This window comes from Siniperca chuatsi, linkage group LG9 (genome assembly GCF_020085105.1).
Source record: "Siniperca chuatsi isolate FFG_IHB_CAS linkage group LG9, ASM2008510v1, whole genome shotgun sequence".
NCBI classification, from domain to species: Eukaryota; Metazoa; Chordata; class Actinopteri; order Centrarchiformes; family Sinipercidae; genus Siniperca; species Siniperca chuatsi.
The window spans coordinates 16,059,441-16,087,125 of record NC_058050.1 but is presented as its reverse complement, the minus strand read 5'-3'; the positions used below and the strand labels follow the sequence as shown (position 1 = coordinate 16,087,125).

Below are 27,685 nucleotides of genomic sequence, written 5' to 3'. Positions count from 1 at the left end.
GAAGCAGCCACAGGAAAACGCAATGTACTTGTCACGGAGTTCATTAAAAATGTGTACACGAAACAAGACAACGATCATTTTCTGGGACATGTAGTGTTAAACCACACTTGCGGTTGCCAAATCAACCAGGACTGAAATCTGAAGGATTATAACTTTTAAGTAAAATTGCAATGGTGTGACAGTATTACCTGAACACCAGTCAAACTCACAAAAACTTTTCTATTTTAAGTTCAACTGTGCTGTGAGGTCCAGAGAGACATGTGCATGATTTTGATCTGATTATATTCTAAAGGTAAAAGAGGACAACACACAACGAATTGCTCAGCACGAATTGCTCAGCACAAAAGCCAAGTAGAGATCTTTCATGTTGTTCAGGAGAACACACTTGTGCACCTAAAAACTATTACCCACCACCTACACCACAGGTGTACACTGTGTAATAAACCACTTCACAGTATCACACATTTTATATTTGTCAATCTCTATATGCTTTTTAACTATTCATCACGTCTTTCAGTGTAAATGACATTGTTGCAGTTGGAGTAGAGAGCTTTTACGCCACAAATGATCACTCCTTTCCCAATGATGCACTTCACTTTATGACTATCATCCTGGGTCTCCCCTGGTGTGATGTGGCGTACTACAGTCCAACTGAAGTGAGGGTGGCAGCCGATGGCTTTCTGGCCTCAAATGGCATCAACATATTGCCTGACAAACGGTTGTTCTCAGTTCATTTCAGCAGTCACTGCATGTGCATGTTTTTTTTTTTATTAAATATAGTTCCACAGCAATGTTTCCTGTATAATACTAAAATAATACAACAGGAATGGGTTTTTTTACAGGTACATTTATGTTGCAGATATCATAGACCATGAGATAGACGTTTTTGAGAGACAAGAAGGGGAACAATTAGTGAATTAGTGGAAACTTAAGGTAATGCAGTGTTTTCTTATTTTCTACCCTCAGCAAAAAAAAATTTAAAAAAATGAAACGAATACTTCAACATGTTGGTAAATATGCTTATTGACTTTCTTGCCAAGAGTTAGATGAAAAGCTCGATACCACTCTTATATCTGCCAGCTGAATATGAATCATTACAGCCAGCAGCCGATTAGCTTAGCTTATCAGACAGACCGGAACCCCCTGTAAAACCTGAAATTGTTGTTTTTACACTTCTGTTTTTGTACAAATTAAACAAACAAGATATAATGTGTTAATTACTGAGCTTTAGAGGTGTTGGTAGGTGGATGTCATTACCTTTGGACAGAGCCAGGCTAGCTGTTTCTCTGTGTTTCCAGTTTTTAAACTAAGCTAAGCTAAGCTAACCGGCTGCTACCTGTAACTTCACATTTAACGTACAGATATGCGAGTGGTATCAATCTTCTCATCTAACTCTGTGCAAGAAAGCAAATGAGCAGATTTCCCAAAATGTCGAACTATTTTTTTAACATCACTATAACTGTGCTTTTTCTACGCAACTTAATCCTAAAAACAATTTATTTATACATGCTTTACTCTCATTAACTGTATGCAATGTTTCCAACCAGTCTGTAGCTGTTGGGTCACTCTGATAACATCGAGGTGGACCACCAGACAGGTGATATATGGCTGGGTTGTCATCCAAATGGCATGAAGTTGTCAAAGTATGTCCCTGAAGATCCACTTGGCTTTGATACGTAGGGTTGTTGTTTTTCTGTTTCCTTTTTAATGAAATGATATATCAATATTGTTATTTGAATAGAATTTTATTCATGTTTCCTCCAGGTCATCCAGATCAAGAACATTCACTCAGAGCAGCCAGTGGTGAGCGAGGAGTATGTTGATCATGGCCTCCAGTGTAGCAGCTCCCTAGAAGTTGCTAATTGTTCTGTTTTCCACAAAGCCCTGTGCTGTAATTTGAAATAATCTGTGTATTATGTATCTATGGTCACTACTGTTTAAGAATAGAAATGTAACAAAAGATTTGGATGGGTATGGGATGAAAAAATAGAAAGTCTTGATTCGCATGATACATACACTGGCTCATTGTGTGCAGCTAATAATTGAAAAGTTGAATAAAATAATGTCATTGTAAAGCAGGAAACCGTTGAACGGTGCATCCTTAGTTTGTCAGTCATTTAGCATCATTTTCACAAAATTCAGTTTGTTGTCTTGATACATAACAGTATTTACGATAAATTTGTATAAAACTCCTTCCCACAGTACAGCCTGAACGGTTCCACAATTTTGCTAAAGGTAAAGGAAATTTTAGAAGAGATCATTTACCCTTTTTCATCTTTATCCATTAACACATCTCCCTCTGCTACCTTGGATATTGTAAACCTAGTCCCCCCACCATCAGGATGCTGTACACATTCCACTTCTGTAGCATCTTTGGTAGGTACAGTGAAGATGATACCATCAGTTTCTGAATCAAATGCACAACTGTCCTTGTTCTGCTCATTATCCGTCCTCACACATTCTGCAAGTTCAGGGTCTCCATTGCTTTCTTGCATTAGAGAACGCACTTCATCTTGTTCACCTTTGTCTACGACAGCCTTTGCATTTATGAAAACTTCGCTGATGCTGATCATGCGTCTGTGCCGAGGTGAGTGATCCAGGGTCTGGATGTAGGTGGCCAAGATGTCGCTGCAGCTCTTAGAGCGATTTATGTTTTCTGCAGGCTTTATTTTATTTGCTGTAGCTCCAATCGCCTTGATGACAGTGCTGTAGTCTTCCTCTTTTGGGAAGTTAAAGATGTCGATAGCTGTCGGCTTTACATATGGGTTGTGCTTGTCCTCTACAGGCTTGGGTTCCTCATTATAGAAGCGTCTGTGCCTGTGTCTTCTTTTCTTTAGCACCTTGTGAGCTTCCACTACCATGTTGACATTCCAGCTGAAGAACAGAGACAGCCAGGCCAGGCCCATGTAGATCCATAACTCTGCAAATACTCTGTACAGTCTGGGGTATTCCATGTTTGGATTTACACCTGAAACGAGAGTGGATGCACCGGCATGACTTTTATAACAAAGGATTGAACAAAACTAAAAGTTCAGACCCACATATAACCTCAGGGAAACATTAACTTTAGATTAAATGAGTTACATTATGCCATAAATCAAACCTACCTGCCACATAATCTCCAAAACCAACTGTTGTGAGTGTGATGAAAGAGAAGTAGAGGCCTTCCAGGTAGCTCCATCCTTCCACAGACATGAAAACAAATGGAGGGATCACCAGGTGCACCAACAGCCCCCATAACAGGAATATGACTGTACAGGTTAACTGCACCTTTTTCTGACATAAGGGAGAAAAGAAACACATAACATGTTTATGTAATGTCAAACTAACTTGACGGAGCTGCCTTTTAATACAGTACTCAGACAAATACTAACTCCCGCTTTGAGTCAGATTCTTACCACTGAAACGCCTTTACGGATCAGAACCTGGGACAGACGTTTGGCCCGGTCTCCAAAAAATGAACCCAGCTCGCTTATCCATACCAGACACAGGGGGATCCCACACAGACCGTACAGGATGCAGAACACACGGCCACTTTTAGTCCTGGGAGCAACATTACCAAAACCTGTAGATTACAAGAGGAAATATTAACATACAACACTGAGAGATACAAGGAATACTTTATAAAGGTTTATACAAAGTATCTATTGACTTTATTAATGGTTAATAAGTAATTTATGAATCATTTATAATATAGTATAGTGTATTTATTTATTTTTTTTGCCTAGTACTTATATTCCTGGGTGCACTGACGTGATAGTGAGCTGATGTAGTAAAAGAGTTTCCCCTTGGGGATCAGTAAAGTATTTCTGATTCTGATTCTGAAATAGGAAATAAAGCAATAAGGATAAAATGTGGGTTGCCATGTTGAAAAAACAATTGGCTACTGGGTATCATCCTCTAGTATTACATACTTTGTCTTTTTAACTTGCTTAGTATTCAATTTGCAGGAAAACCTCTCTGATGCACACTTCCATCACTTGCAAAGAATTCAGTTACAAATCCATTAATTAGCTACAAATGATCATTTACAACTGCACTTTAAAAAATAAATAAATAAACATTGTAAGCCATCAGATGTGCAGTTATTGATGTAAGTAATTCATTTATCAGGGTTGTGGGTTTGGTTTCTCAGTTTTTAATAAGTCTTCAATATGATTTCAAGAGCTGAAAAAATTGATTGTTTGCCTAAGCCTAAAGCCTAATGTAAGTCAAGATGTTTCAGTGTTACATTTTAAAAGGTTGTGAAGTAAACCAATTAACATGCAACCAATATCAGCAAGGATTATATTAGTGCCAAATACCATAGATCTCATACAAACCTATAGTGGTGACTATGGTGGAAGCAAAGATTACGGAGTTTGCCCAGTCCCACGAGTTGCGATGTATGTCCCCGGTGATGGTCACACCTTGGCCGGCAGCCTCTGACACTATCTGAGCGGGGGGGGGTCAAAACAGTAAATCAGTCTCAACAAAAAACCCATTCACAAACAACTGTAACTACTTTTCCGTAACAATAACAAACGTATTGAACATGTTTATTAGGGCTCATTCAAAATGATATCGAAGTCACATTTGCGTTTTAACAAAGTTTCGCTTCGGAGTTATTGATCCGGCAAGTTCGAATCTTTGAATATGTTTCCAACTTTACCGAACTTGCGTGACACGCCTTGCGTAAACATTCAAATATTTGTGGTGAATGGAGACGTGCTTCTTCACGCTCAGCACACTGTTATGAGTAGTTTGAATCACGAAGGCTTACAACTTTCCTGTGCTGTAACACACAGGCCTATGAACATTAGGACAAAAGAACCTTTTAGTCGTTGTATTGTGACATGGTTCACTGACGGTTGTTTACTATCCCTATGCAGGAAAAACAGGTTCCGAGGTGTTGACATGTAAATGCAACGGACTTCTCTTTCATAATGTGTAGACTCAAATTTACTATGGTTATAAAAATATAGGGCAGCATTGTTTGACTTGACATGACATTTATCTAATATCTTGATGGGAGCTCTTTATTTGGTTGGCCAATCTCCGCAAAGTTACTCACAGGGTGTAAATTCGGATAAATGGCCAACTTATCTCTAACAGCCATGGTTTTAGTCTATCATTCTATTGAAAACAGATGCATCCGTACCTCCAAAATCTCATCCAGACCTTCTTTTGTTAGGCAGGCATACTTCTTCAAAATGTTTTCCTTTTGTAGGGTGTATTGGTTTGTGGCTGATTTCCAGTTTGGCTCTTCAAGAATTTGGAATATTGCGGCCCCGATCGATAGGTAGAAAATAATACATGAAGTTAAAAACGGACCCTTATCAGCCATATTAAAGTCATAACTTCAGTCTTACGGCGCCAAGTAGCCTAGCTCACGCTCTTACAGCAGGCTGTGGTTATCCGAGCTGCTTACTTCCTGTCGGGCATATGGGTTGTATTACTCTGCTCTCACTGATCCCATTGTTCAGTTTCATTTGGCGCAATAAAACTTATTTTTAACCCTGTATATCAATTATCCAGTTATTATGCTATTGATAATAACCATTGGAAAAATACAAAAACACACCTCCCAGTTAAACAAAACTATTAAAATAGCTTTATATTTGTGACTCCTCTTTCCAGCCACGCCCTGAGGAAGACCCAGTGTGTCCTTTTGTGAGTTTTTTTTACTTTGTCCTATACTAATGAAAGCATTTTAACTACATCCTAGGCTCATTTTGAGTGTGCCTGAAGTAAGCCCAGGGATTTCCATTTTTCTGCAAAAATAACTTATCTGGTTTCAAAATTCAAATGTTCTTTTCATGCAAATTACATTAAATTATCTTTACAGATGCCAAATTGACATGTTCTTGCTTTATTTTCAATGTAAAATTGAAAAAATATGTCTGTCTGTCTATCCTTTCTTCTTTTCTTTCACGATCGCATGAAGCAATTATGGAACCATTCAAGAAGGGGGCAACATGTCCTCAGTAGGCCAAATACCCTTCCTCTGGTGTTCGGGTCGGCACCGACCCGTTTCCAAGTTTTAAATGCATTAAAAAACACGTAAATTAGTTTATTGCGTCAAGGCTTTTTGACTTTGTCAAGAACCTTTATATCAACAAAATAAAACAAAAAAAATTTTTTTCACTAAATTATAAAATGCTCTGGTTGAAATTATGACCTTTGTGTTGTTCGGGTTGGGTTTCAACCCGGTTATAAAAGTCAGATTATAAAGCAATAATTAGAACCAAAACTTAAATCATAAGTGAACTGTCAGCCAAAACACTGACAGACAGCTCCTCTCCCAATCATGTGAGCTTTAGGGGATGCTCATTTTGCCTTGTTTTCCAGTATTCCTGCACAAAAACAAAACAAACAAAGACGGGCATGTCCAGACATGTTACGTCAATTCCACTCATTTGAGTGGTCATTTGACTTGCAGAGTGCACATCTCCAATTTGCAGCATGCGAAAATGAGAAGAGGACTTACAGTGACTTAAGTTCTGGATAGCCTTTTTGGTGAAAATGAGGGAGAGGACACAGAGCAGCATAGCGATACGGATGAGCAGGTTTCTGAGGAGGAAGACAATGTGGAGTATCATCCAGAAGACACAGACACATCTGATGAGGAGGTCACCGGTGGTGAAGCTGCTCCTGCTGAAAGATTCAAGTCCAAAAATGGTAAGATCTTTTGGAGCTCAGTACCTCATGATGAACATGGCAGGGCAGCTGCTGCAAATGTCATCAAAATGACCCCTGGAATCACAAGGTTTGCTGTGACAAGAGTCAGTGACATCAAGACATGTTTTGAGCTATTTATGCCATTGTCACTAAAAAGAGTCATCATTGCTATGACAAACCTGGAAGGAAAAAAAGTCCAGGGCGACATGTGGAAAGACATTGATGAGGAATACCTGGATGCCTATACTGGTGTTCTTCTTCTTGCTGGAGTGTACAGATCCTGCAATGAGGCCACTGATAGTCTTTGGGACGCATCGACAGGCAGAAATATTTTCCGCGCAACAATGTCACTTCAGACCTTTCGCATGATATCAAGAGTCCTCAGATTTGACAACAGAGATACCAGAGCAAGATCTGACAAGCTTGCCCCCATCAGGGATGTCTGGGAGAGATGGACGCAGCTCCTTCCACTGATGTTCAACCCAGGGGCAGAGGTGACAGTGGATGAACGTCTTGTCCCTTTCCGAGGAAAATGCCCCTTCCGGCAATACATACCCAGTAAGCCAGGGAAGTACGGCATAAAAATCTGGGCAGCCTGCGATGCAAAAACCAGCTATGCCTGGAATCTACAGATTTACACAGGCAAAGCTGCGAGTGGCACCCCTGAGAAGAACTAAGGAAAACGTGTGGTCCTCGATATGACTGCTGGTCACAATATCACTTGTGACAATTTTTTTACCAGCTATGACCTTGGACAAGAACTTCTCAGGAGGAAACTTACCATGGTGGGCACAGTGAAGAAAAATAAACCTGAGCTTCCTGCTGAAATCTTGCAGGTGAAGGACAGGGCTCCACTTTCCTCAAAGTTTGCTTTTACAGACACCACCACTGTTGTCTCATATTGTCCAAAAAGAAAACGGAATGTGATACTTATGTCGACTCTTCACAAAGATGCAGCTGTGTCATCAGGAAGTGACAAAAAGCCCACAATCATCCTCGACTATAACAAAAACAAAGGAGGAGTGGACAACCTGGACAAGCTGACTGCCACCTACACTTGCCAGCGAATGACCAGGAGATGGCCAATGGTTGTGTTTTACAACATCCTTGATGTGTCTGCATGTAACGCATTTGTGTTGTGGACCCACATCCACCAAGGGTGGAACTCAACCAAAAAAGCCAAGCGGAGAATGTTTCTTGAGGAGCTGGGAAATTCACTTGTCAAGCCACACATTGAGCGAAGGGAACAGTTGCCCAGAGACCCAGACGCTGCCGCCTTGGTCAGACAGCTGCAGAGCTCACCTTGCACTCCGTCCACGCCCTCAGCAACACAAAGAGCATCCACAACAGCTTCCTCCTCAGTCAGCCCTGCCTCAACACCAACCAGAACAGCCACAGCCACAACCCCACTCAGGCCACCTGATTCTAAAAGAAAGAGGTGTCAAGTCTGCCCAAGCAGTAAGGACAGAAAGACAAACGTATTGTGCTTCAAGTGCAAGAAATATCTCTGCAAAGAACACACTAAAAGTGTCACTTTTTGCCACACAACAGTCAGGTAACACAACAACCTTTTATTTATTTATATGATTCTGTTGAGGTTCATTTTACCATTTTTTTAAAATTGAAATCGAGGGGTATACTGACAAAAAAAAGGCCCAGAGGCCCACACCAAAAATATTAAAACCAATATTTTCATGGATATGGAAGCCTAACAAGGTAACCAAGAGATGAGAAACAAATTGGATGATAGCTAATTGTTTTTAGTGTATTTTACAGCTGATTTAAGACACGGGTCAAAACCGACCCGTTAACATAAGAGATGGTAACAGAAAGCGAACACAAGAGGAAAGATACACTTGTGTGTAGGTGGGCATGTATGTGTATGAACTGATGTGTGTTGGTGGTGACAGTTCCTCTTATCTTTGTGTGCAGGCATCCAGAAGGCTCTAGCTAAGTGAGTAAAGTTAATCACACTGGGTGGATCCTGGCTGCTCAGCATGATAATGGAGGAGAGGTGTTGTCCTCAGTGTGAGAATATACTGCATGTAAAAGTTGAATGGAAGTATGTCGGTACTGCAGTCTGTCTATCTATCTATCTATGAAGATGAATAAACAGAAGGCGAATAAATAAACAAAACACTAACCACTGCATTTCCTGGGTTAAACATCAGGATATCTCGGCCTCTGCTGCTCAAGTTTGACCATTCTTTTTTTGAATCTGTCGCTGGTGAGTCCTCCAACTTTTTGGAAGTGCAATACTAAATCGCTGGAGTACACCTTTAAGGGCGGATATATTTGACTAACCTACTGGGACAGTGCAAATACTGGCCACTGGGTTTTAGGTATTGCTGAGACAGATGTTCCAGCTGTAGCAGCTGCTAGGCTGAGGTGTGCTGCACCTTCTGGGAATTTGCACTGCTTTTTAAGGAGTTATCCAAGGTCATCAGATGGAGCCATAGCTAGGATTTGTGTGTGGGCCTTACACTAACGCACTACTTTATTTGAGGGGTCACACAAGTGGAAAGTTATGGTAAGGCCTCCATGAATTTATAATGCATTCTTTAAAGATCCCCTCTACACATTTTAACATATAAAAAATACTCTTCTTGGAATAATAATTTGTGTCTGATATAGATTTTCCACAAAACAGTTCAATTACCTAATTAAAAAATGTTTAAATTACTCTTCTACTCCACTCTTCCTCCCTCATTGAAAAATCCAGAATCTATGAATATAATATCTCTCATTTCAAAAGTGTAACTACCGGGTTGAGACGTCTAATCCAATCTCAGTATGTTCACTGGAGGCTTTCAGTTTTTACATCATGCTTGTAAGTTGCATATTGGCCCAGGGCTGGCTTCAAACTAGTTGTGATGTCAAAAATAAAATCATGCTTGTATGTGCATGTCTTAAACTGCAAATACTGCAAGTATTTAATGTGAGCACAGGGAATTTTCCCCCTTAAGCAGATGGGTGTGAAAACAGCCTTCTAGTGTCAAACTGCACATTCATCCTTCTGCACAGTGAACAAACATCCAAGTATCCAAGTAAGTCCAAGGGATTTGCACCATGCACCACTTTATTTGAGGGGGACACAAAAAAATAGTAACTTCTGTATTTAATGAGGAAGTAATGATTAGTTAGCCTACTTACTCCTTACTTACATGACATCAACCAGGAAGAAGAAGATGATCTAGGAACCAATCAGTAACACAGTAGGCCTATCTATTATTAATTCTTGGTTCATATTTATTCAGGAAGCACTTTTACAGTTACAGTAACTATTTTTAGTAAAGAGCTCCTGATTTGCTCCTTGGTGACTATAGAAATACGTGTACTTTGCTGCAAAGTGTTTCCTACTTCCAACTCGGACTCCACACATGCGCGCACACGCACAACAGCGCCCCTGTGTGGAGTTACCAGTAAAGTCTGTATGCAGAAATGTCTCCACATACAGAGGGGTGACTGTGCTGATATCAGACTGGCACAAAGTTGGCAGTAGCTGAACAAAAGCTTAATCTTTGACCACACGTTCTTCCGGCATCCAGGCCCCGTCAATGAAATTACTCATGTAAACACACAACCATACAGCAGGAGAGCTGCTTGATAATGAATCCTTATTGCCAACATGAACGCTATTCTCTTAACTACTCCATCTGTGTTGAGACAGTTTGGATTATTTCACCCACTAACAACCACTGTGCTGCATGAACTAGACTGGACCGGACTGTAATGGAAAACAGAAATGACTTGGCATGCGTAAGGTTGTATCTTGGTTCCTCAGAGACTACCGGTATACCATTACCTTTAATAATAACAAGTATCCAGTAGACCTAATCTATGAGGTTTTTAAGTAACACCTCTGATCTCCACCCATCACTACTTAGTGCTTCGTCATTGCTGCGACACCGCCTCTCTGTGGAATCCTGAGCGATAGTCTCCAACTTGTTCTAAAGGGAAACACCGGAATTATGGCATCAAACTAAAGGTGGAGAAAAACACACAGAAGATACATCTGTCTGCTCAGGTATGACTCCACTACTCAGACACTGTTATTGTATTTACATCGCACACCTTTTCCCAGCGAGGCTTTTTCCCCCATTTCCCCGTTTCCTCACGGCGGCAGTTCGTTTGGAGTTCACTGCTCCGTTTTTAGAGGGATTATGTCAAATACGACGAGGTCAGGGATGTTTGTGCTGTTAGCCTACATAGAAAATAAGAAACAGGACTCCTAACCTACTGAAGTCTTTCGAGTACACGATACAAATGATGAGTAATGTGTGCAAAAGGCTTGTTGTAAGGTTGCTGTCACCAGCCCAGAGACTCTGGGCGCCAAATACTAATAAACCAAAGATACCTAACGTTAGCTTAGTTATCAGAAGCAAGAGTACACAGTCACTACACTAGCAGTAAGATAAACAGTAATCCTATATGAATTATGTAAAGTATATAGGGTCTGTTTATTATGTTGGTAATAGAAGTAGTCTAGAGGAAAGAATTATTAGAAGATGCACATATAGAAGAATTATGTTTTGCTTAAACACCTGATTTGGGTCAACTTGGTCACATAGTTTTTACCTCTGTTTTCTGTTCTCAAAGGATTCTAGCACTACATGCTATACTTTCTCAGAGCTATTCATGTCCTGATTCAGGCCCATCAGTTATGTGATTAATCAGTATTTGTTTAAGTGCTCAGGCTACCTTTTTATGATATACAGTGCAGTATTCATTAAGTTAATTATTATCCAAAACAGAGGTTCACCTGAGTACTGTACATCTCTTTGACTATGTGTGCTGTCACCTTTTTGATTTAATTTTAGAAACTCTCTATCATGTGTCCTGTCACATAAATAAAATAAGTATTTTACTGAACTAACACTCTCTTTTCTCTCTCTGACCTGGTCACACTGTCTGGGATTGTCCGTACAATCTACACTGACCTTCTACATGGATGTGATGTGAGTATCAATTACCATTTAAGTTGTATGCAAAAAGGATATAAGTATAGCAAAGGCATTTGAGTTGTTGTTGCTGTAGTAATGATCCAACTGAACCACTGTATATGATGCTTATTTTAAAGGTATTGCTGTGATGTTTTGCATACAGTACATGCAGAGAAATAATTATTTTACCTTATCAAATATATATGTACAAATGAGTCCCCCCTTAATGAACCACAATATGATTTAGGTAATGTAGAGTATAATTTTAAGTATAACAACCCTGCTCGCAGCTGCAGAGAAGCATTTCATTTATATTTATGCAACGATTCTATGAAGTCATTGTGACTATTAAATATTAATTATTGATGACTTCTGTTTGACATGCCATTCCCCCTGGGATCTGAATGCAGACTTTGTAGACTCCCTCTGTATCTTTTGCGGAAAAAGTGGCCGCTATTTCTCAACCTTGACTATTTCTTCATATCCCAGGAAAAAGAGCTTGTTGTACTTTCTGATTAAGTTATTTTATAATGGAGTCATAAAAAATGTACGACATCCTTTTTAATGTTCAGCATCAGTCAGATCTGAACAAGAGACTGTGAAGGAATCCCAGTGAGCGCTTTAGTAGCTGGAATTATGGCATTATGTTGACCTGCTGGTGCCCACGTCACACTAGTTTAGGGAGGGGTAGTGTGACCGTGTCACCCTGAGGCATCTGGATGCAAACACATCTTTATCTCTCATGAACACATGCTCCCAGCATGCCTTACAGCTCTATGTTTACGTAGATTAGTGTTGGTGGGGATTCCTTCTCTTTCACAACAAATAATTCATGTTGAACTAGTAATTAGATTTTGGAGTTGTTTTTATTATAAGTGCTTGTTATTACAAGTGCACATATTTATACCCAGATTGCACTGTGTATTGTGAAAATGTCAGTGTATATGAGATATAAGAATTGTAATTACAGTGCAATGTTTAATATGTGTAGAGAATTGTATGGAAATTAACATGTGGCTGGTTTTTACCGCAGACCTGTCAGACTGTCAAATCAGCAATATACATGTGAGAAGTTGATAAAATTACCACCTCTCCACTAGGTGGCAGTGTAAACTATGAAACATGGCTATTAACAGTAGCATCAGATGATTAAACAATGTAACATGTACTTAGGTGGCCTAGAATGTTCACTACAATTTATTCAACGTACTGTGAGCTCCAGGGCTTGGTACTGTGTCTTTTTAAGAGATCTCAGTGGACATCCAAGCGCATGCATATTAATATGAGCATTTCATTTCCAATCTGGCTCATGGCTTTGCATTGTCTCTGGTTGCAAATGTTTATGGCAGTTTTACTAGCTGCAGAAAATCCATGACACAGCACAGGATGCACTTAATGCACTTCTACCACATAATGTCCTGACTCCTCCCTTTGAAGAAACATCATGCTGTGTAATTTAAATTCTTTAATGTATGTACGAAGGTGAGAATTCAAACTTGTCCCAAAACAAGAAGGGTGGGCAACATGTCTACTGGCAGAATGGGGCAGAAACATGGAACTTTCCCGGTTCATAAATTCTTCATAACATAATGGCGCGCTATGAATATTGATGCGCTGTTACCATCTATCCCGTTAGTGCTCTTGAGAGCTCAGATCCTGAGCACAAATAAAACCCCTGCAACCATGCCTCCATCACATGCACTCAAAATTCATATTTAAAGTATTTTCAAAGCTGCACAAGTTGTTTTACATAAGATCCTGGAGGGAAGGCGACGCGGTGTGTGTTTGTGTGTGTGTGTGTGTGTGTGATGCGTACCCAGATGCAACATTGAAAGTCAAAGAGAGATGATTTGGGTGGAAGTGGTATGGGACATTATGTAATCACTGAGTGATGGAGCCAGAGAGGGATAAAGATGTTCCAAACAAACATAACCCCGATCCACTCTGCTGGAGTAATGCACTGCACCATCGTATGTGCGTGCGTGCCCGTGGTTTTGAACAAATGAGGATGAGTGACGGGGGAAACAGAAAGTGTGCGTCAGTGTTTTGGGTGTGTCTGCTGTGTGAGTGGCTCATCTCAGAGTCTGTGGTTCCAGTCTGTCACTGTCTCAAGGGACTGTGGGTCTGCGAGTGCTGCTCCTCTTCTCCTCCCTTCTATATTCTGTCTCTCTTCCCTCTCCTGGGTCCAGCTCAACACCTGCTCCTTGCAGTAGGCGCAGGGCAGGGCAGGGGTTTCTAAGCAACTGAAAGCAATGCAAGTCGTTCATATAGTCTTTGTTTCTCTCCCTCGCTCTTCTTCTATTATCTCTATGGCTATTGCTCATTCCATCCCAAACTAAAAGAGGGGAAACAGAAACTATATCCTAACTATATCCGAAAGTACTCGCTTTCTGTTTGTACTGTCCACTATGTTACAGTAAATGTTTAACACCACCAGTTTGGGCGCTGTAGTGCTGCTTTTGTGTCATCACTGTGTTCAGTGATCTAAGTCTAAAGAAGAAATCCCGATTATCGACTGTTACTGTGCTAGAGAGAAATGTTCTGTCTCTGTTGTTTGATGTCTTGATACCTCCTTTGGACTTTATAACAAGATCTTCGGAACCACCTTTTTTACTGGTAAGACTTTTTATTCAGTAAATAGCAAATTAATTGCCCAGAAATGACATGTGACACTGACATGACACCGCTGTGGATGCCACATGTACTTGCCTCTGTGAGGCAAAGGTGATGGTTCCTTACTCTGTGTGGCTGTGAGAATAATGAACCCCTTTACCCCCCCCTCCGCCTATGAGCCGTATGGCCCTAATGGGGTCAGGCAGATGGGTGGGGACCATGCCGGGGTCCATAAAGACAGCTTGTGTATATGTGATTGGACACGTGTGTGCTGGTTTGTTTTCAAATTTTTAGATAATATGGTTGAGGGTGGGTCTATTGTTGGACATTCCTTTTTTTCTTTCTCTAACGAATTTGAAACTGTGCCTCTTTTAACGTCTCAACAATTGGCTCAGCTTGGTTGTAGTCCTGACACACTCATACTGTGCAGATGAATGCAAGTGTTGGCGCCTGAAAAGACTGGGCAAGACTCTCTGCCTCCCTCCTGTTTCTGGACCTTGTACTGTGTTAATGATTGCACTCTTTGGCCCTCCTTACTTGGCCCTGCCTGTTGGGGATTGTTGTAACTAGACTTAATGTATTGTACCAACATAGTGATGAGTTGTGACTTAAAACTTTACAATGTAAATATCCCCTTATATAAGCATACATTTGAACACTGGATTACTGGGGTGTTTTTAAGGGTTAGATTGCTGCAGCATTTTCATATTTGCATTCACATCGACTTATATCCAGTTGCATAGTTGTTCTAATCAGCATTATATGATAGTTGTGTCCAGCTCCTCCACCTCGGCATGCGGTTGTGTGGCGTGCTGGTCGGTGCTCATTTGGCCAACTCAAGTCCTAGCCTCATTGTGAGACTCCACCCCTTTACGAGCATCGGACACCTTCAGTACAACAAAGCATGTGTATCTCCGCAACATTGTTTCTCCTCTGAACGTGCCGAATATAGGATTTTGTCGGATTTTGTGCCGTTTGCTTTCCCATTGATGCTAATCCTAGAGTAGGTAAGCCACATTTAAGATTCTTATTCTCGGGCGGTGGGGATAAATTAGTGTTTATTTGTTTTGTTGTACATTCGGCGCCATTTTCATACACAGATAGTTTAAATACCCTGGCACGTTGGCCTGATACAGCCTGTGACTGTTTTGCCGTTTAATTGGAAAAAAAAAAGTTTGAAGTTGGAGTCGTATAGGCTAAATAATCATGCGACATTTAAACAACGATTTGTTAAAGCAAATTAAAATGATACAGCCGATATATTGCCCGTTTAATATAGCCCAGTAGCAGTCTTTAAACATCCACATAAATCAAAAGCAGTCCGTATTAGCGGAGGCAGCGATGTGTTTGCTACATGTGAGTTGTTTTTGTAAAAATGAATGGGCATGCTAGTTATCACACTGCTGAAAGAGGGAGTACAGTTTGTACATTTTAAGAAAACTCATACTTTACAAAAGACTACACACATTAGGCTATATTATGAAGTAATGTAATGGCTTGTAGAACTCGGTAAATTTAGATGAATGATTAGGGAAAATGGCTCATCTTCTACAGTATAGAGGTCTGATAATATTTAATTTGATGTATAAGAGACAAAAATCCTACATTAACATTATGAACTGACTGAACTTGACATGAATGGTCATATTTTGTCCCCCAAATCATTCATATGTTAAATAGTTATTGTTCCAGATGATGCACTTGTGTCTCTTCATGTCAGGATGTTCTTGGTCTTGAGATCTGAGATGTGTTACAGCTATTTCTGAGAATGTGTCTGCTCAGATATTCAGATGTTGTTGTTTTTTCATGCTGTTTCAGAGATGGCATTGCATCTGGATTTCTGCTTGACATGACTTGCTTTCAGCCCAAGAGGAGTGTTGCACGGGTTAAAAATATCCATCTTCGGTGGAGGGTGGCATATGTGAATGTTTCTGTGCGTGCACTTGTACTACCAATAACGCACTTAAGAGAAACTCATCCAATAAGCCTCATCTCCATTGATGATACTGCTGGATATATATAGTCAGATAATCTTTTATGAAGCGCTGCAGATATGACGTAGGAAGGATGAGGGAGAGACAGAGGCAGCATTAATGCAGTTGGACTGGCATGTGCTTGCATGAGCAACAAAAGTAAACACGAGGTTAAAAAATGACAGAGATAAGACCCGGGTGCTCGGGGTCTCCTGTGCTGCTGAATCAGAAGTGTTGTGAACACAGAGCTGCTGAAGTGATGCTGAAGGATGTTTTTGGCTCTGCTATGTGAGAGTGAGGTCATCAAGGTCCCAGAAGAGCTTGCTGGTGTTAATCCTCTTTTGGGAGTTATGATGCATTCGTGCAGTTAGACTACTACTCTGTTGTGTGAGCATTACTAAATAGGGAACAGACTCCACATACTGTACAGAGCTCTTTTCTTCATGAATGAGGGAGTCTGTGGATTTGACCATCTTAAAGTATATGTAAAAAATCTAACTTTACATAATCTTTCCACAAAAAATTCTAAGATCAAATTCAATAGCAGAATTATTTTATTTAAATATAGTAAATTGAGTGCACAATGCAATCTTTTAAAATCATTTAACTGATGACTCCTACTATCTAGACACACATCTGGATTTTGTGTGTCCAACATAAAAAAGAACACTTCTCTCATAATATGCACTAATGTACAGATTTTCTGTTCTTTCAATGGGCTTTGGTTGAGGCGATGTTCGAAATGGATTCAGACTTGCTTTCAGGGCAACCACAGTAAATCAATCGAGCTACTCCATTCTTTTCCCATGTCGGTTCATGTTACGGCATCAGGCTCTCTGACCATCTGTGCGTATTGATTAGTTTAGAACTGGGTTTGGGATCAGTTTACACAGAGGACTAGACTGAAATAAACCTTTTGTAGCCAAATACCCTTTTTGTTTTATCACCCAGTACACAAGAGATATATGTTGTCCCTTATTACAGTGCTTCATTCAAAATTTGACCACATTTTTAATTTGTTGCACTCTACACGTCTCTCCATGATCTTGACAGCATTTAGTATTATTTTACACCTTAGGATCGTTTAATAAGAAGTACATGTGCACACTATAATGACTTAATATATTCAGTGCCCATTTTGTGTGTATTCACAATGTTTCTGGGCAGGCGTATGTACATTAACTGAACATACAATTTAGCCAGGCACATGTTAGCGTGTATGTTGGCATGTGTGTCTGTGTTTACTTAGAGAGGTTAATAGGAGCCACCATGTGGCCAGAGGACTGATATCTTGGCTTTCAGTTAATTTCTGTTGATTTTCAGCCAGGTAGGCGGGGCTCCACATAAAACCATGAATCAGCACAGCTGATCGCCACTGTGCATCTGCCAGCTTTTCTCTCTCTCTCTCTCTCCCGCGCATACACACACACACACACACACACACACACACACACACACATACATACATGCACATATACATGCACACCCAGAGAGGCAGACCAGAGACAGAGAGAGAATCAGAGTGGACAGTGAGATAGATACTGTAGGCAGGTAGATAGATAGAGATAATCTCAACTGGTCACTTGGGGGATGATTAACTCTAAACTCCTTCTAATTCCTTAAGCCTACTCACCCAGGAAACATCCTTTCTTTTTGTCCTCCTAATATTCCTACAGGGTAATGTTATTTTGGAACTCATGTTACCTGTCAGTCCGTGTTTGTAAGGAACAATTGAAATCTCTCTCTGCTGTCTTAAAAACTATGCTATATATGTAGTAGTGTGTGCATTTGCAGCTGTGCACACATGTATGCACATGTGCATATGCGTGTTGTGTGCAGTATGCTGTGAACAGAAATAGATATGAGCTTGTCTGTAAAGGCTAACTAATGAGTCCCTGCATCTTGAGCACATGTAGCTATTTATATATTATACCGCCTCCTCCTCCTTCTCTGCAAGCTCTTTCTCAATCAGCCCTCTCGTCTCATTTCATCACACGTATATAAACACACACTAACACACGCACAGCAGCAGCACTGCAGCATCACTGGCAAATAATATGAAGGCTTTAGTGTCTAGACAAATTCCTGAAAATATATCTTTAAAACTTTAGAAACTAATGGCAAATTAGAGTTAAGTTTTGGTGTCAGTAGCAGTTAAGTCATCGGGTTAGCATCAATTCAAACTTTTTTTCATAATTTTAACGAGAACAATTAATACATTGGAGTTCATGCTGTTAGTGTTGCTTACATTTAAGCATGTGAAATAATGAATTTCCACAGAATGCATTTGAGTCATAAAGTCAAGTAAGATGTGACCTTTCCTTTAAGTGAAATTCACTGAGTCAAATCAAATTTCAAATTATCTTCCTGTGGGAACATTAAGTTCAGTTTAAAGTCACAGAAACTCTAAATCAAATCCTGATTCAACTCCAGCCCTGGCGTTTGCACCTGATCCAGCAGCTCTTTGCAAGCTCACTCTTGCTAGAGGGTTGTCTACTTCATCTATAATTTAGCTCATTAGAGACACTAATTATGTAGGATTGAGGGCAGGTTTCTTTTATTCTTTTTTTTAAATTTTTTTTTACACAGCAATATTTCATCTAATTACCTTCACACCAAAAAAGAAATATGCCTAATATTACGAGATTGATGCTGTATTGAGAGATCCTGTGGTGTGGCTGCCGCTATCTCAATCACTCATGATGCAGGTTAGTCCTGCTCAGCTGGCTGATAGCAGAGATGTTAGATAGGCAACACAAAATGGAGGAGGCAGCAGACACAAGCTCAGCTGGTCCATTAGGAGCATGTCTGTTTCCTGACAATCACAATTGAGATGACAGAGCATTAAAAGACCCAGAGGAGCCCATGAGCATTGATGCATACCAGTGTGTGTGTGTGTGTGTGTGTGTGTGTGTGTGTGTGACCTAGGGAATAGGCCTATGGGGGGTCTTGTGGGGGGAAGGGTAGGCAGGATTAGTTATAGTGTGCAGCACAGTTATTGGTCACTGGACACAAACAATGGGAGGGCTAAAGAGGATTTGGTCTGTGTGCGTAACCCCTCCTCCTCTCCTGCTGTCCTTTAGTGGCAGTGGGAAGTGTATGGTATAGAGGGCCAGTCTGCACCCTTTGGGGCGGCCCTGTACATCTGGAAGATTGGCCTGTCTAGCATTCCCCCTCCCCCACTCCATACAAGGCAGGGTGAGACTTGAACTACATATGGAAGAGACAGACACAGCCACATTAGTCACCAATTAGACAAGGCCTACTCCAGACAGGATGCAAATCAGTCTCAATCAAAGAAAAAAATTGATGTGAGCCACTGTATACATCTCACTTAGGAGAGGTGTACCGTGATTGCATAATACCTGTGGTGTATTTCAGTCAGTTGTGAGATTTAATCAGCTGGTTAGAAGTTTCTAAATATACCAGATCTGTCCTCTCGCTGCCACACCAGTGAATCAAAGTCGTGTTCATTAACCTCAACACCTCATGTACAGTGACTGTGAGTCACATCATTGTATAATAAGTAATTTAGGCAAGTATGCTTGCACTGTTACATGTTGACAGCAGTCTTGGTATCTTCTATAAATACCGTACAGTCAGGTTGAACAGGACAGAAGGTAACATAGTAAACCATGTGGATAAAATCCTCTTCCCCAGTATATGTAATATAGCCTGACCATTACTGGATTGTAGCTTGTGTGAGATGAAGAGCCAGACATGCTTGTTGAGGATGATCCAGGCGGTGCTAATATGCAGCTCCAGAGCAGAATGCCTCCTTTGTGTCAGTAAGATTTAATGAGTCTGTGATAGGCAGTGTTGTGAACTCACCCTCAGAACTCCATGTAGACACAGACACACGTATCAACAAGGAAGGCTATTGTGTGATGAAGTGATGTTTGTGTGTGTAAGTACTGTATGTGTGTTTGAGTTAGAATATAATCTGTGGGTGGCAGTTGGCTTCATGTTTTATGGAATAAGTCTCACTTAAGCCACTCCTACAAGGCAACTAACAATAACTTAAAGCAGCAATGTAAATTACTTATTGTAAAAATTGTTAATGGTAATTTGCTCTTGATTAGAGCGTCAGCTAAAATGATAAAATATTAAGTGAGAATAATGAAGCATTCATACAGATTACCCTATTTGCATGATATAAGATAATATTTACTTTTACACCATCACCATGTATTGAGAAAAATTATCCAAAGAAATGTAGACCTATTCTGTTTATATCATTTAGGATTTAACACAACAAAATGTTTTGGATTTTTTTTTTTTGTAGAGCTGCAACTAATGATTATTTTCAGTATTGATTAATCTGTAAATTTTTTTCATGATGAATCTATTAATTGTTTGACCTATAAAATGTCAGAAAATTGTTGTTATTTTTTTTAAATGACATCACAATTTCTCAGATCCCAAGGTCCTCAAATTGCTTGTTTTGTCTGACCAACAGTCAAAACGTAAAGCTGTTCACTTATACAATGATATAAAACTGAAAAAACAGCCAATTTAAGAACCTAAAATCAGATTTGCTTAAAAATTAGTTAAAACTAAATTGTTGCTGATTAATTTTCTGTCGAATGCTTAATTCACTAATCATTTTAGCTCTAGTTGTTTATCATAGTCCTTGAACATGATCATCGGTGAATTATCGATTAACAACAGTACACATTACTTATTGTATCAGTATAGTACAGTCCATGTTTTACATCTGCTTGCCATTCACAGCAAAGTGAAGTGTAATGTTTCCTACACACAGGCTAATAGTCCACTGCTCCTAATCTTGTTTGTTGTGTTCCATGTATAGCCTAGTGTGCACTGTCACACTCTGTACAGCACCATGACCTTTCTCCATTTCTGACTCCCTTCTGTTCTCCTTCCCAGTGGCTACCATGACAACAGAGGCAAGTGCAGTGAGCGAGGCAGACACTGAGGGCAAGCAGAAGGCCAGCAGTGCCGAACCCGAACCAGAGAACAAGCAGAAGCCAGTGGTAGCAGTGTCCGAGCCGGAGGAGAAGCAGTCGAGCAAGAAGGCCCAGGAGCGTGCCTCTGAGCCTGGGCCTGCTGAAGTAGCTACCTCCCCTGAGGAGGAGCAGCTGAAGCCTCGTACCCGGACCTCTGCTGGCAAAGGCCTGTCTCGCCTCTTCTCCTCTTTCCTCAAACGTCGCTCGCAGTGCTCCGAGGGAGAGGGGTTTGAGGCAGAGAAAGCCGGGGAGGAAAAGGCAGACAAAGAGGAAAAAGCTGACAAGGCAGAAAAGGAGAAGGAGGAAGACGTGATAAGTGAAGAGAAGAAGGCTAAGGTAGAAGAGGTCAAATCTGAGGTAAAAGAAGTGAAAAAGAAAGAAGAGAAAGTAGAACAAAAAGAGGAGAAAAAGAAAGAGGAAGAAAAAGTTGAGAAGAAGGGCAGTAAAAAGAAAAAGAAAGAAGCTAAGAAGAAAGCAGAGAAAAAGGATGAGGAGAAAGTGAAACAGGACGAGGAGAAAAAGGAAGAGGAAAAGGTGAAAAAGGAAGAGGAGCAAAAGGAGGAGGAGAAACCACAGCAGACTGTAGAAAAGGGGGAGGAAAAATTGGAGACAAAAGAAGAAGAAAAGAAGGAGACTGCTGAAGCTAAAGACAAGGGGGCAGAAGCCGGAAAGAAAGAGAGTAAAGAGGAGGAAAACGTTGACAAGAGGGTTGCAAAGAAAAAAGAAAAGGAGGAAAAGGTAAAGAAGAAGGAGGAGGAAAAAGCAAAGAGGAAAGCAGAGGAAGAAGAAAGGGTAAAGAAGAGAGAAGAAGAGAAAGCAAAGAAGAAAGAAGAAGAAAAGGCACGAGAGGCCGAAAAGGCAAAGAAGAAAGAAGAGGAAAAAGCCAAAAAGAAGGAAGAGGAGAAGACGAAACCGAAAGAAGAGGAGAAGGGGAAAGAAGAGGTAAAGAAGAAAGAGAAGGAAAAGGAGGAAGAAAAGACAGAAGAAAAGCAAAACAAGGAAGAGGAAAAAGGGAAGAAAAAAGAGAAGGGGAAGCACAAAGGAAAGAAGGAGGAGAAGGAAGTGAAAGGGCCAAGTGAGGAGCAGGTGAAAGCACCGATTGCTGCTCCAGAGCCTGAGCTTAAAACTGAGCCAGACACTGAACAGGCTCCTGATCAGCAGTCGATAAGCAGCGGAGAGACGCAGGTCAGTGTGACGCTGACAGTATTGGTTCTACATTTTCTGAAATCTGCTTATTCACTTTCTTGCCGAGAGTTAGATGAGAAGAATGATACCGCTCTTATAGCTGTCTGATAAATATACTGTAAGGCTGCAGCCAGTTAGCTTAGCATAAAGACTGGAAATAGGGAGAAACGGCTAGCCTGACTTAGTCCAGAGGTAACAAAATCCACCCACCAGCATCTTTACATCTGGCTGTAGATTCATATTTAACGTACAGATATGAGAGTCATATCAATCTTTTCATCTAACTCTCGGCTAGAAAGCAAATAAGCGCATTTCCCAAAATGTCAAACTGTTCCTTTAATCATGAATGTGTGAGAAGGGTCAAAAAAGGACAAAAGTCTTAAGAAAAATCTCAAGACACCATTGCAGATAAAGGTCGAAAACAGAGCTCTCCTGTATACAAATTCATGCTGCAGATTGGACTGTAGTAGAGGAAGACTTTTTTTTTCCCCCTTCTAATGAATTTTTTATGATGTGGACAGCTTGCTCAGCGAAAGTAGCTATGCTGGTTTGAGCTGAAAGCCTGGTCTGAAATAAAAATGATCCATGCTGGTCTGACCTAGAGCTAGCATCAACAGCAGTATATTTGCTGTTTACTAAGATCTGTAGTTGTATTAATTACAGCGCTGTCATCATCATTTTAAAAAAAGCACACTGTGTCCTCCCACATTCTTTTCATCTGTATTTGACAAACTTTGCAAATGTCTTGTGTTGACTCTATCAGCCACCTCAAGAGGAAGACAAGGAAGAAGCTGCGATAGAGAAGGAGCCTGAAGTAGTGGAAGAAGCGAAGGAGGACACCGAGAAGAAAGAGGAAGAACCAGCAGAACAGGAGAAAGAAGCCAAAGGAGAGGAGAAGGCAAAGGAGGAGGTGAAGAAGAAGCCTGAGAAAGAAAAGAAGACCGAGAAGAAGGCAGAAGAGGCTAAAGGCTCCAAACGTCAGAAAACTATGCAATGCAAAGTCACCTTACTGGACGACACTCTGTTTGAGTGTGAGCTTGATGTAAGAAACCTCCCAAATTGCAAATCATGTAATGGCTGTCACCCCTGTTAAACCTTTATATGGTTATGAAGACTGATGAACATCCCTCACCCTCTGTCTGTCTGTCTCTCTTTCTCACGTAGAAACATGCTAAAGCCCAAGAACTTTTAACAAAGGTGTGTGACCACGTCAACCTGCTGGAGAAAGATTATTTTGGCTTGGCTCACTGGGAAACACCAACCAACAAGGTAGGCTGGTTTTTCTGCTCCTATAGTTTTAGTTACTCTGCAAAAGCATAACCAGATATTTGACATGACACTGACAAGAAATTGTTTGTGAGCAGTTGGTTATTTTTTTCCCCTCATTTTCCACAGACGTGGTTGGAAGCCACCAAAGAGATCCGGAAACAGGTTTCAGGGGCTGTGTATGAGTTTACATTCAACGTGAAGTTCTACCCTCCTGATCCAGCGCAGCTTACTGAAGACCTCACCAGGTGAATGTCTCAAGTGTTAAAGGAATAGTTTGACATTTTTTTTAAATTTTGGACAGAGCCAGGCTAGCCGTTTCCCCCCTGCTTTGGTACTTAATTTATTTTCTGACCTGTATTATAGTGTATTATATTTTTTGCTAGTACTTCTACTCCTGTGTGCACTGAGATGAGTGAGCTGCTGTAACAAAAGAGTTTCCCCTCGGGGATCAATAAAGTATTTCTGATTCTGATTCTTCCAGACTTTATGCTAAGCTAAGATAAACGCCTGTTGGCTTTAGCTTCATATTTAGATTACAGACATGAGCGCAGTCTCAGCCTTGTCATCTAACTCTCATGAAAACATGTATTTCCAAAAATGTCCTCGCTACAGTAAAATCTTGTATTATTTTTGTCTTCATAAGTGATGTTACTGTTTCCTTTCACATCTTCTTCAGGTACTTTCTGTGTGTCCAGCTGAGGAAGGACATTATGTCTGGTGTTCTTCCCTGTTCCTTTGTCACACTGTCCCTGCTGGGCTCCTACGCAGCCCAGTCAGAGCTTGGAGAGTATGACCCAGAGCTGCATGGAACAGACTATGTTAAGGATCTGAGCCTGGCCCCCGGACAGAGCAAGGAGCTGGAGGAAAAGGTGATGGAGCTGCACCGCACATACAGGTAATCAACGGGGATGGGCACTGATTGGAGCAACATAGTGATGGCAATCTTCAGTTAAGACATAATTTTTATCAAGTGTAATTTAGTTTGTGTTAGCACAATTCAGCAGGCACAAACTGTGAAGGACCTCTGCATATCCAGTGTTTTATAGAACTGTTTAAATAGATGATTTGACAAGGTCTTCAAAGAATCCTGACAATAAAATGTATATCTATGAAAAGACCCTTGTTATCTGTGTTTTTCCAGGTCAATGAGTCCAGCCCAAGCAGACATGTTGTTTCTGGAAAATGCCAAGAAACTCGCCATGTATGGAGTTGACCTGCACCAAGCCAAGGTGGGGTTTTGTTTGAATTATGTTACCTGTATAAATTAGTGTTGTGTGGGTTAACTGATGGTGCAGGGTTTTCATGGAAATTCTAAAATGCCAAAGTCCATAGTTCAAGTATGCACTGACTTCCTTTCATTTTTAAAATGTGTGTCATTGCAATGGTTGCAATGCTTGTATTACATCAGTAGCATCCATCCAGATTTTAATTACAAAATTGATGTCATCCCCCTTTCAGAAAAAAGGAGAGATTAATAACATTTCAAACTCCATGACCTCAAAATCCATGTGCTCATATTGTGAGAAAGTCTGCCTCCCAGTGACTGTTTATTGTCAGTGCAGGGTTCGGCTGATGGTGTGCAGTGATACAATATCATAACTGTTCATCATCCTGTTTTTGTGCATGCAGGATCTTGATGGGGTCGACATTACACTGGGGGTTTGCTCTAGTGGTCTGATGGTTTACAAGGACAAGCTGAGGATCAACCGTTTTCCTTGGCCCAAAGTGCTTAAGATCTCTTACAAACGCAGCAGCTTCTTTATCAAAATCAGGCCATCAGAGGTAAATCAGAATTTACACTTTCCATTCCGTTTTTTGTACATTTGAATTAGATTGGTGTTCTAAATCTCTCTACCTCATCCCAACCCCATATCTCACCCACCAGCATTTTCTCCTAAATCCTATTCCACCTATCTGATACCTTGGTCTTGGATTGTGTGAAAAACTGACTTATATTAATTACCTATAGATTAACAGTTGGATTTACTCATGGACTTTTTTCACTGGAGCTATTTCATTGGACTTATTTTATATTGTTATATTTAATTTACTACATGAGTATTAGATTTATAATGTTATTGTTTGATTTTAATCTCATTGTTGTATTTCACGTTATTTTTAACTGGTTGGGATTTGTTGCTTTTGTGGGTGTGTAAAACACATGAAGACACTGTATATTATTTTCCGCTATACACAGACTTAACTGTCCTTAACAACTGGATTAATCAATTTGAATTAATTTAATTCAAACAAAATAATTCAGACGTCAATTCAGGTTTTGGTTCTCGACAATTCTGTAAACTCACGTCTTTATAGGGGGCATTTTAAAATATTTCAGAAACAAGGTTTTTAATATTTTAATTTAAGAAATTGCCATTTCAAATTGACATGATTTACAGTATGTTTATTCATCCCAGCTCTGGCACGCTCATGTTTCATGCTGCATGGTAGAATAATGTCATCATGGTCATTATATTCAACTTTTACTTTTTATTTGTTTCTTCACCTGCAGCAAGAGCAGTATGAAAGCACAATTGGCTTTAAACTGCCGAACTACAAAGCCTCGAAGAAGCTGTGGAAAGTTTGTGTTGAACACCATACCTTCTTCAGGTAAGAACAGGTCATTCTTGCCTTATTCTGAATGACACTTCCCTGCCTGGCAACAGAGGTCATTCTCGGGTTCTGCCTATCCCCTAGATAATTGGCTAACTGGTCTCTGCAGCTTAAGCCCTATATTGGCTCGCTGGCAGGTTAACCACAGAGGAAAAGCTACATGGTCCTCAAAGGTTTTGTCTACTTAATGAGATAAAGGTCAAAGTTGTTGCTAACCTTGTTGCATAACAATGATTTTTTATTTTTTTTTAGGAAATGTCCTTTGATGTGATACGATATAATTTATATTTGAACTCCTGGTATGCGGGTCTAACACTTTGATGAAATCGTCAAATGTATTAAATGGTGGGTGGATGAAAATGAAATGTTTCTGTCCCTCAGGGTTCCAACAGTAGAGCCCCCCTCATCACGTCGCTTCCTCGTCTTGGGCTCGAAGTTCCGGTACAGCGGACGTACTCAGGCCCAGACCCGCCAGGCCAGCTCCATGATTGACCGCCCAGCCCCTCGCTTCACACGCTCTGCGAGCAAGAGGCTGTCCCGTAACCTAGATGGAGGTATGTGCAAGTGTGTGATCTCGTGTTGGAATCATTGTATCACGTGTGTATCTTGTGATAAAAGCAGACTTTCGATAAGCTACCCTTTTACTTGTTTCGCTCTTGCAGCTGGAGATGAAACTCTCCAGCTCCTGCAACAACTCTCAGCATCAACCAGGTCTGAGTTTGATGATTGGTCGCTGATGCTGGCATCTGACAAACCCCAGCCTTCTCCTGAATTCTCAGGTACCAGGATCTGTGTGGAGTTGCACCAGCGCTTTTTGGCATATTTGCAGCATTTATTTTATTCTTGCTCACAAACAGCCTTATCACATAATTTAACATGCTCATCCGTTCTGGCTCATTTGCTTTCATGCCGGTAAAACTTTGAAAAGATTGCCTTTCAGCTGCGGCACAGATGGTTAACTTGTCAGAATGCTGACCTACTCTGACATGTGGGTAATGTCACCCACCTTGTACTTTCCCTGGCATGATCCCAGGGTATCTTTGGTCACTGTAAACTCTGAAAGAAAAAATAAGGAGTTTCCTCACTTGCTAAATTATGCACAGGCATTTCCTGTGAGGCTGCTGTTCCTCAATTTTTGGCATTTTCAGAAGTTGCTGCTTGATGTGTGTTACACAATGGCTTTCATTTGCTTGTACCTTTTATGTTGAACATCTTAACAAACTGACTCACTCATCACCGATCCAGTGGCTGTCATTAAACCAGGATAAAGCTGGAACTTAAAACATTGAAAAAGTAATTGCTAGTTTTGCCATTTTTTTTTATCAGTTCTTGTTCTGAAGGATGAGAGGCATTCAGCTTTCATTCAGCTTTGTACTAACCTTACTGGACTTAGAATAGTCTGGTACAAATGCTTGGCATCTGGCATTGTTCAAAAACATGCTTAAAGCACTGTGAAGCA

The 27,685-nt window shown here is 40.5% G+C and overlaps 2 protein-coding genes and 2 pseudogenes across 22 annotated transcripts in view; 3 read left to right on the top strand and 1 right to left on the bottom strand.

Moving 5' to 3' along the window:
• The first annotated feature begins 49 nt into the window (after positions 1-49).
• On the top strand, positions 50-1,905 carry LOC122881479 (annotated as a pseudogene).
• Positions 747-5,600, bottom strand: LOC122881410 (potassium channel subfamily K member 5-like). The gene is made up of 5 exons (XM_044207600.1): positions 5,141-5,600; positions 4,323-4,434; positions 3,399-3,565; positions 3,108-3,276; positions 747-2,968 (listed from the first exon to the last, which is right to left on the bottom strand). The coding sequence occupies exons 1-5, from the start codon at positions 5,324-5,326 to the stop codon at positions 2,262-2,264; spliced, it is 1,341 nt and encodes a 446-aa protein (XP_044063535.1). The 5' UTR covers positions 5,327-5,600; the 3' UTR covers positions 747-2,261.
• Positions 5,425-10,686, top strand: LOC122881478 (annotated as a pseudogene).
• LOC122881404 overlaps positions 10,615-27,685 on the top strand; it is a 33,554-nt gene continuing 16,483 nt past the window's right edge. For 9 of the 21 annotated variants that reach the window (XM_044207581.1, XM_044207573.1, XM_044207579.1 and 6 more), the window contains exons 1-11: positions 15,065-15,219; positions 21,080-22,344; positions 23,108-23,386; positions 23,509-23,613; positions 23,740-23,858; positions 24,290-24,508; positions 24,755-24,842; positions 25,243-25,395; positions 26,126-26,223; positions 26,608-26,780; positions 26,889-27,005. In XM_044207581.1, coding sequence (XP_044063516.1) covers position 15,219; positions 21,080-22,344; positions 23,108-23,386; positions 23,509-23,613; positions 23,740-23,858; positions 24,290-24,508; positions 24,755-24,842; positions 25,243-25,395; positions 26,126-26,223; positions 26,608-26,780; positions 26,889-27,005 — 2,617 coding nt within the window. In that variant the 5' untranslated portion in view covers positions 15,065-15,218. Of the gene's footprint in view, positions 10,688-13,908; positions 14,220-15,064; positions 15,224-21,079; positions 22,345-23,107; positions 23,387-23,508; positions 23,614-23,739; positions 23,859-24,289; positions 24,509-24,754; positions 24,843-25,242; positions 25,396-26,125; positions 26,224-26,607; positions 26,781-26,888; positions 27,006-27,685 lie in introns of those variants that run through there. The other 12 variants (XM_044207586.1, XM_044207583.1, XM_044207584.1 and 9 more) reach the window with 4 other exon arrangements.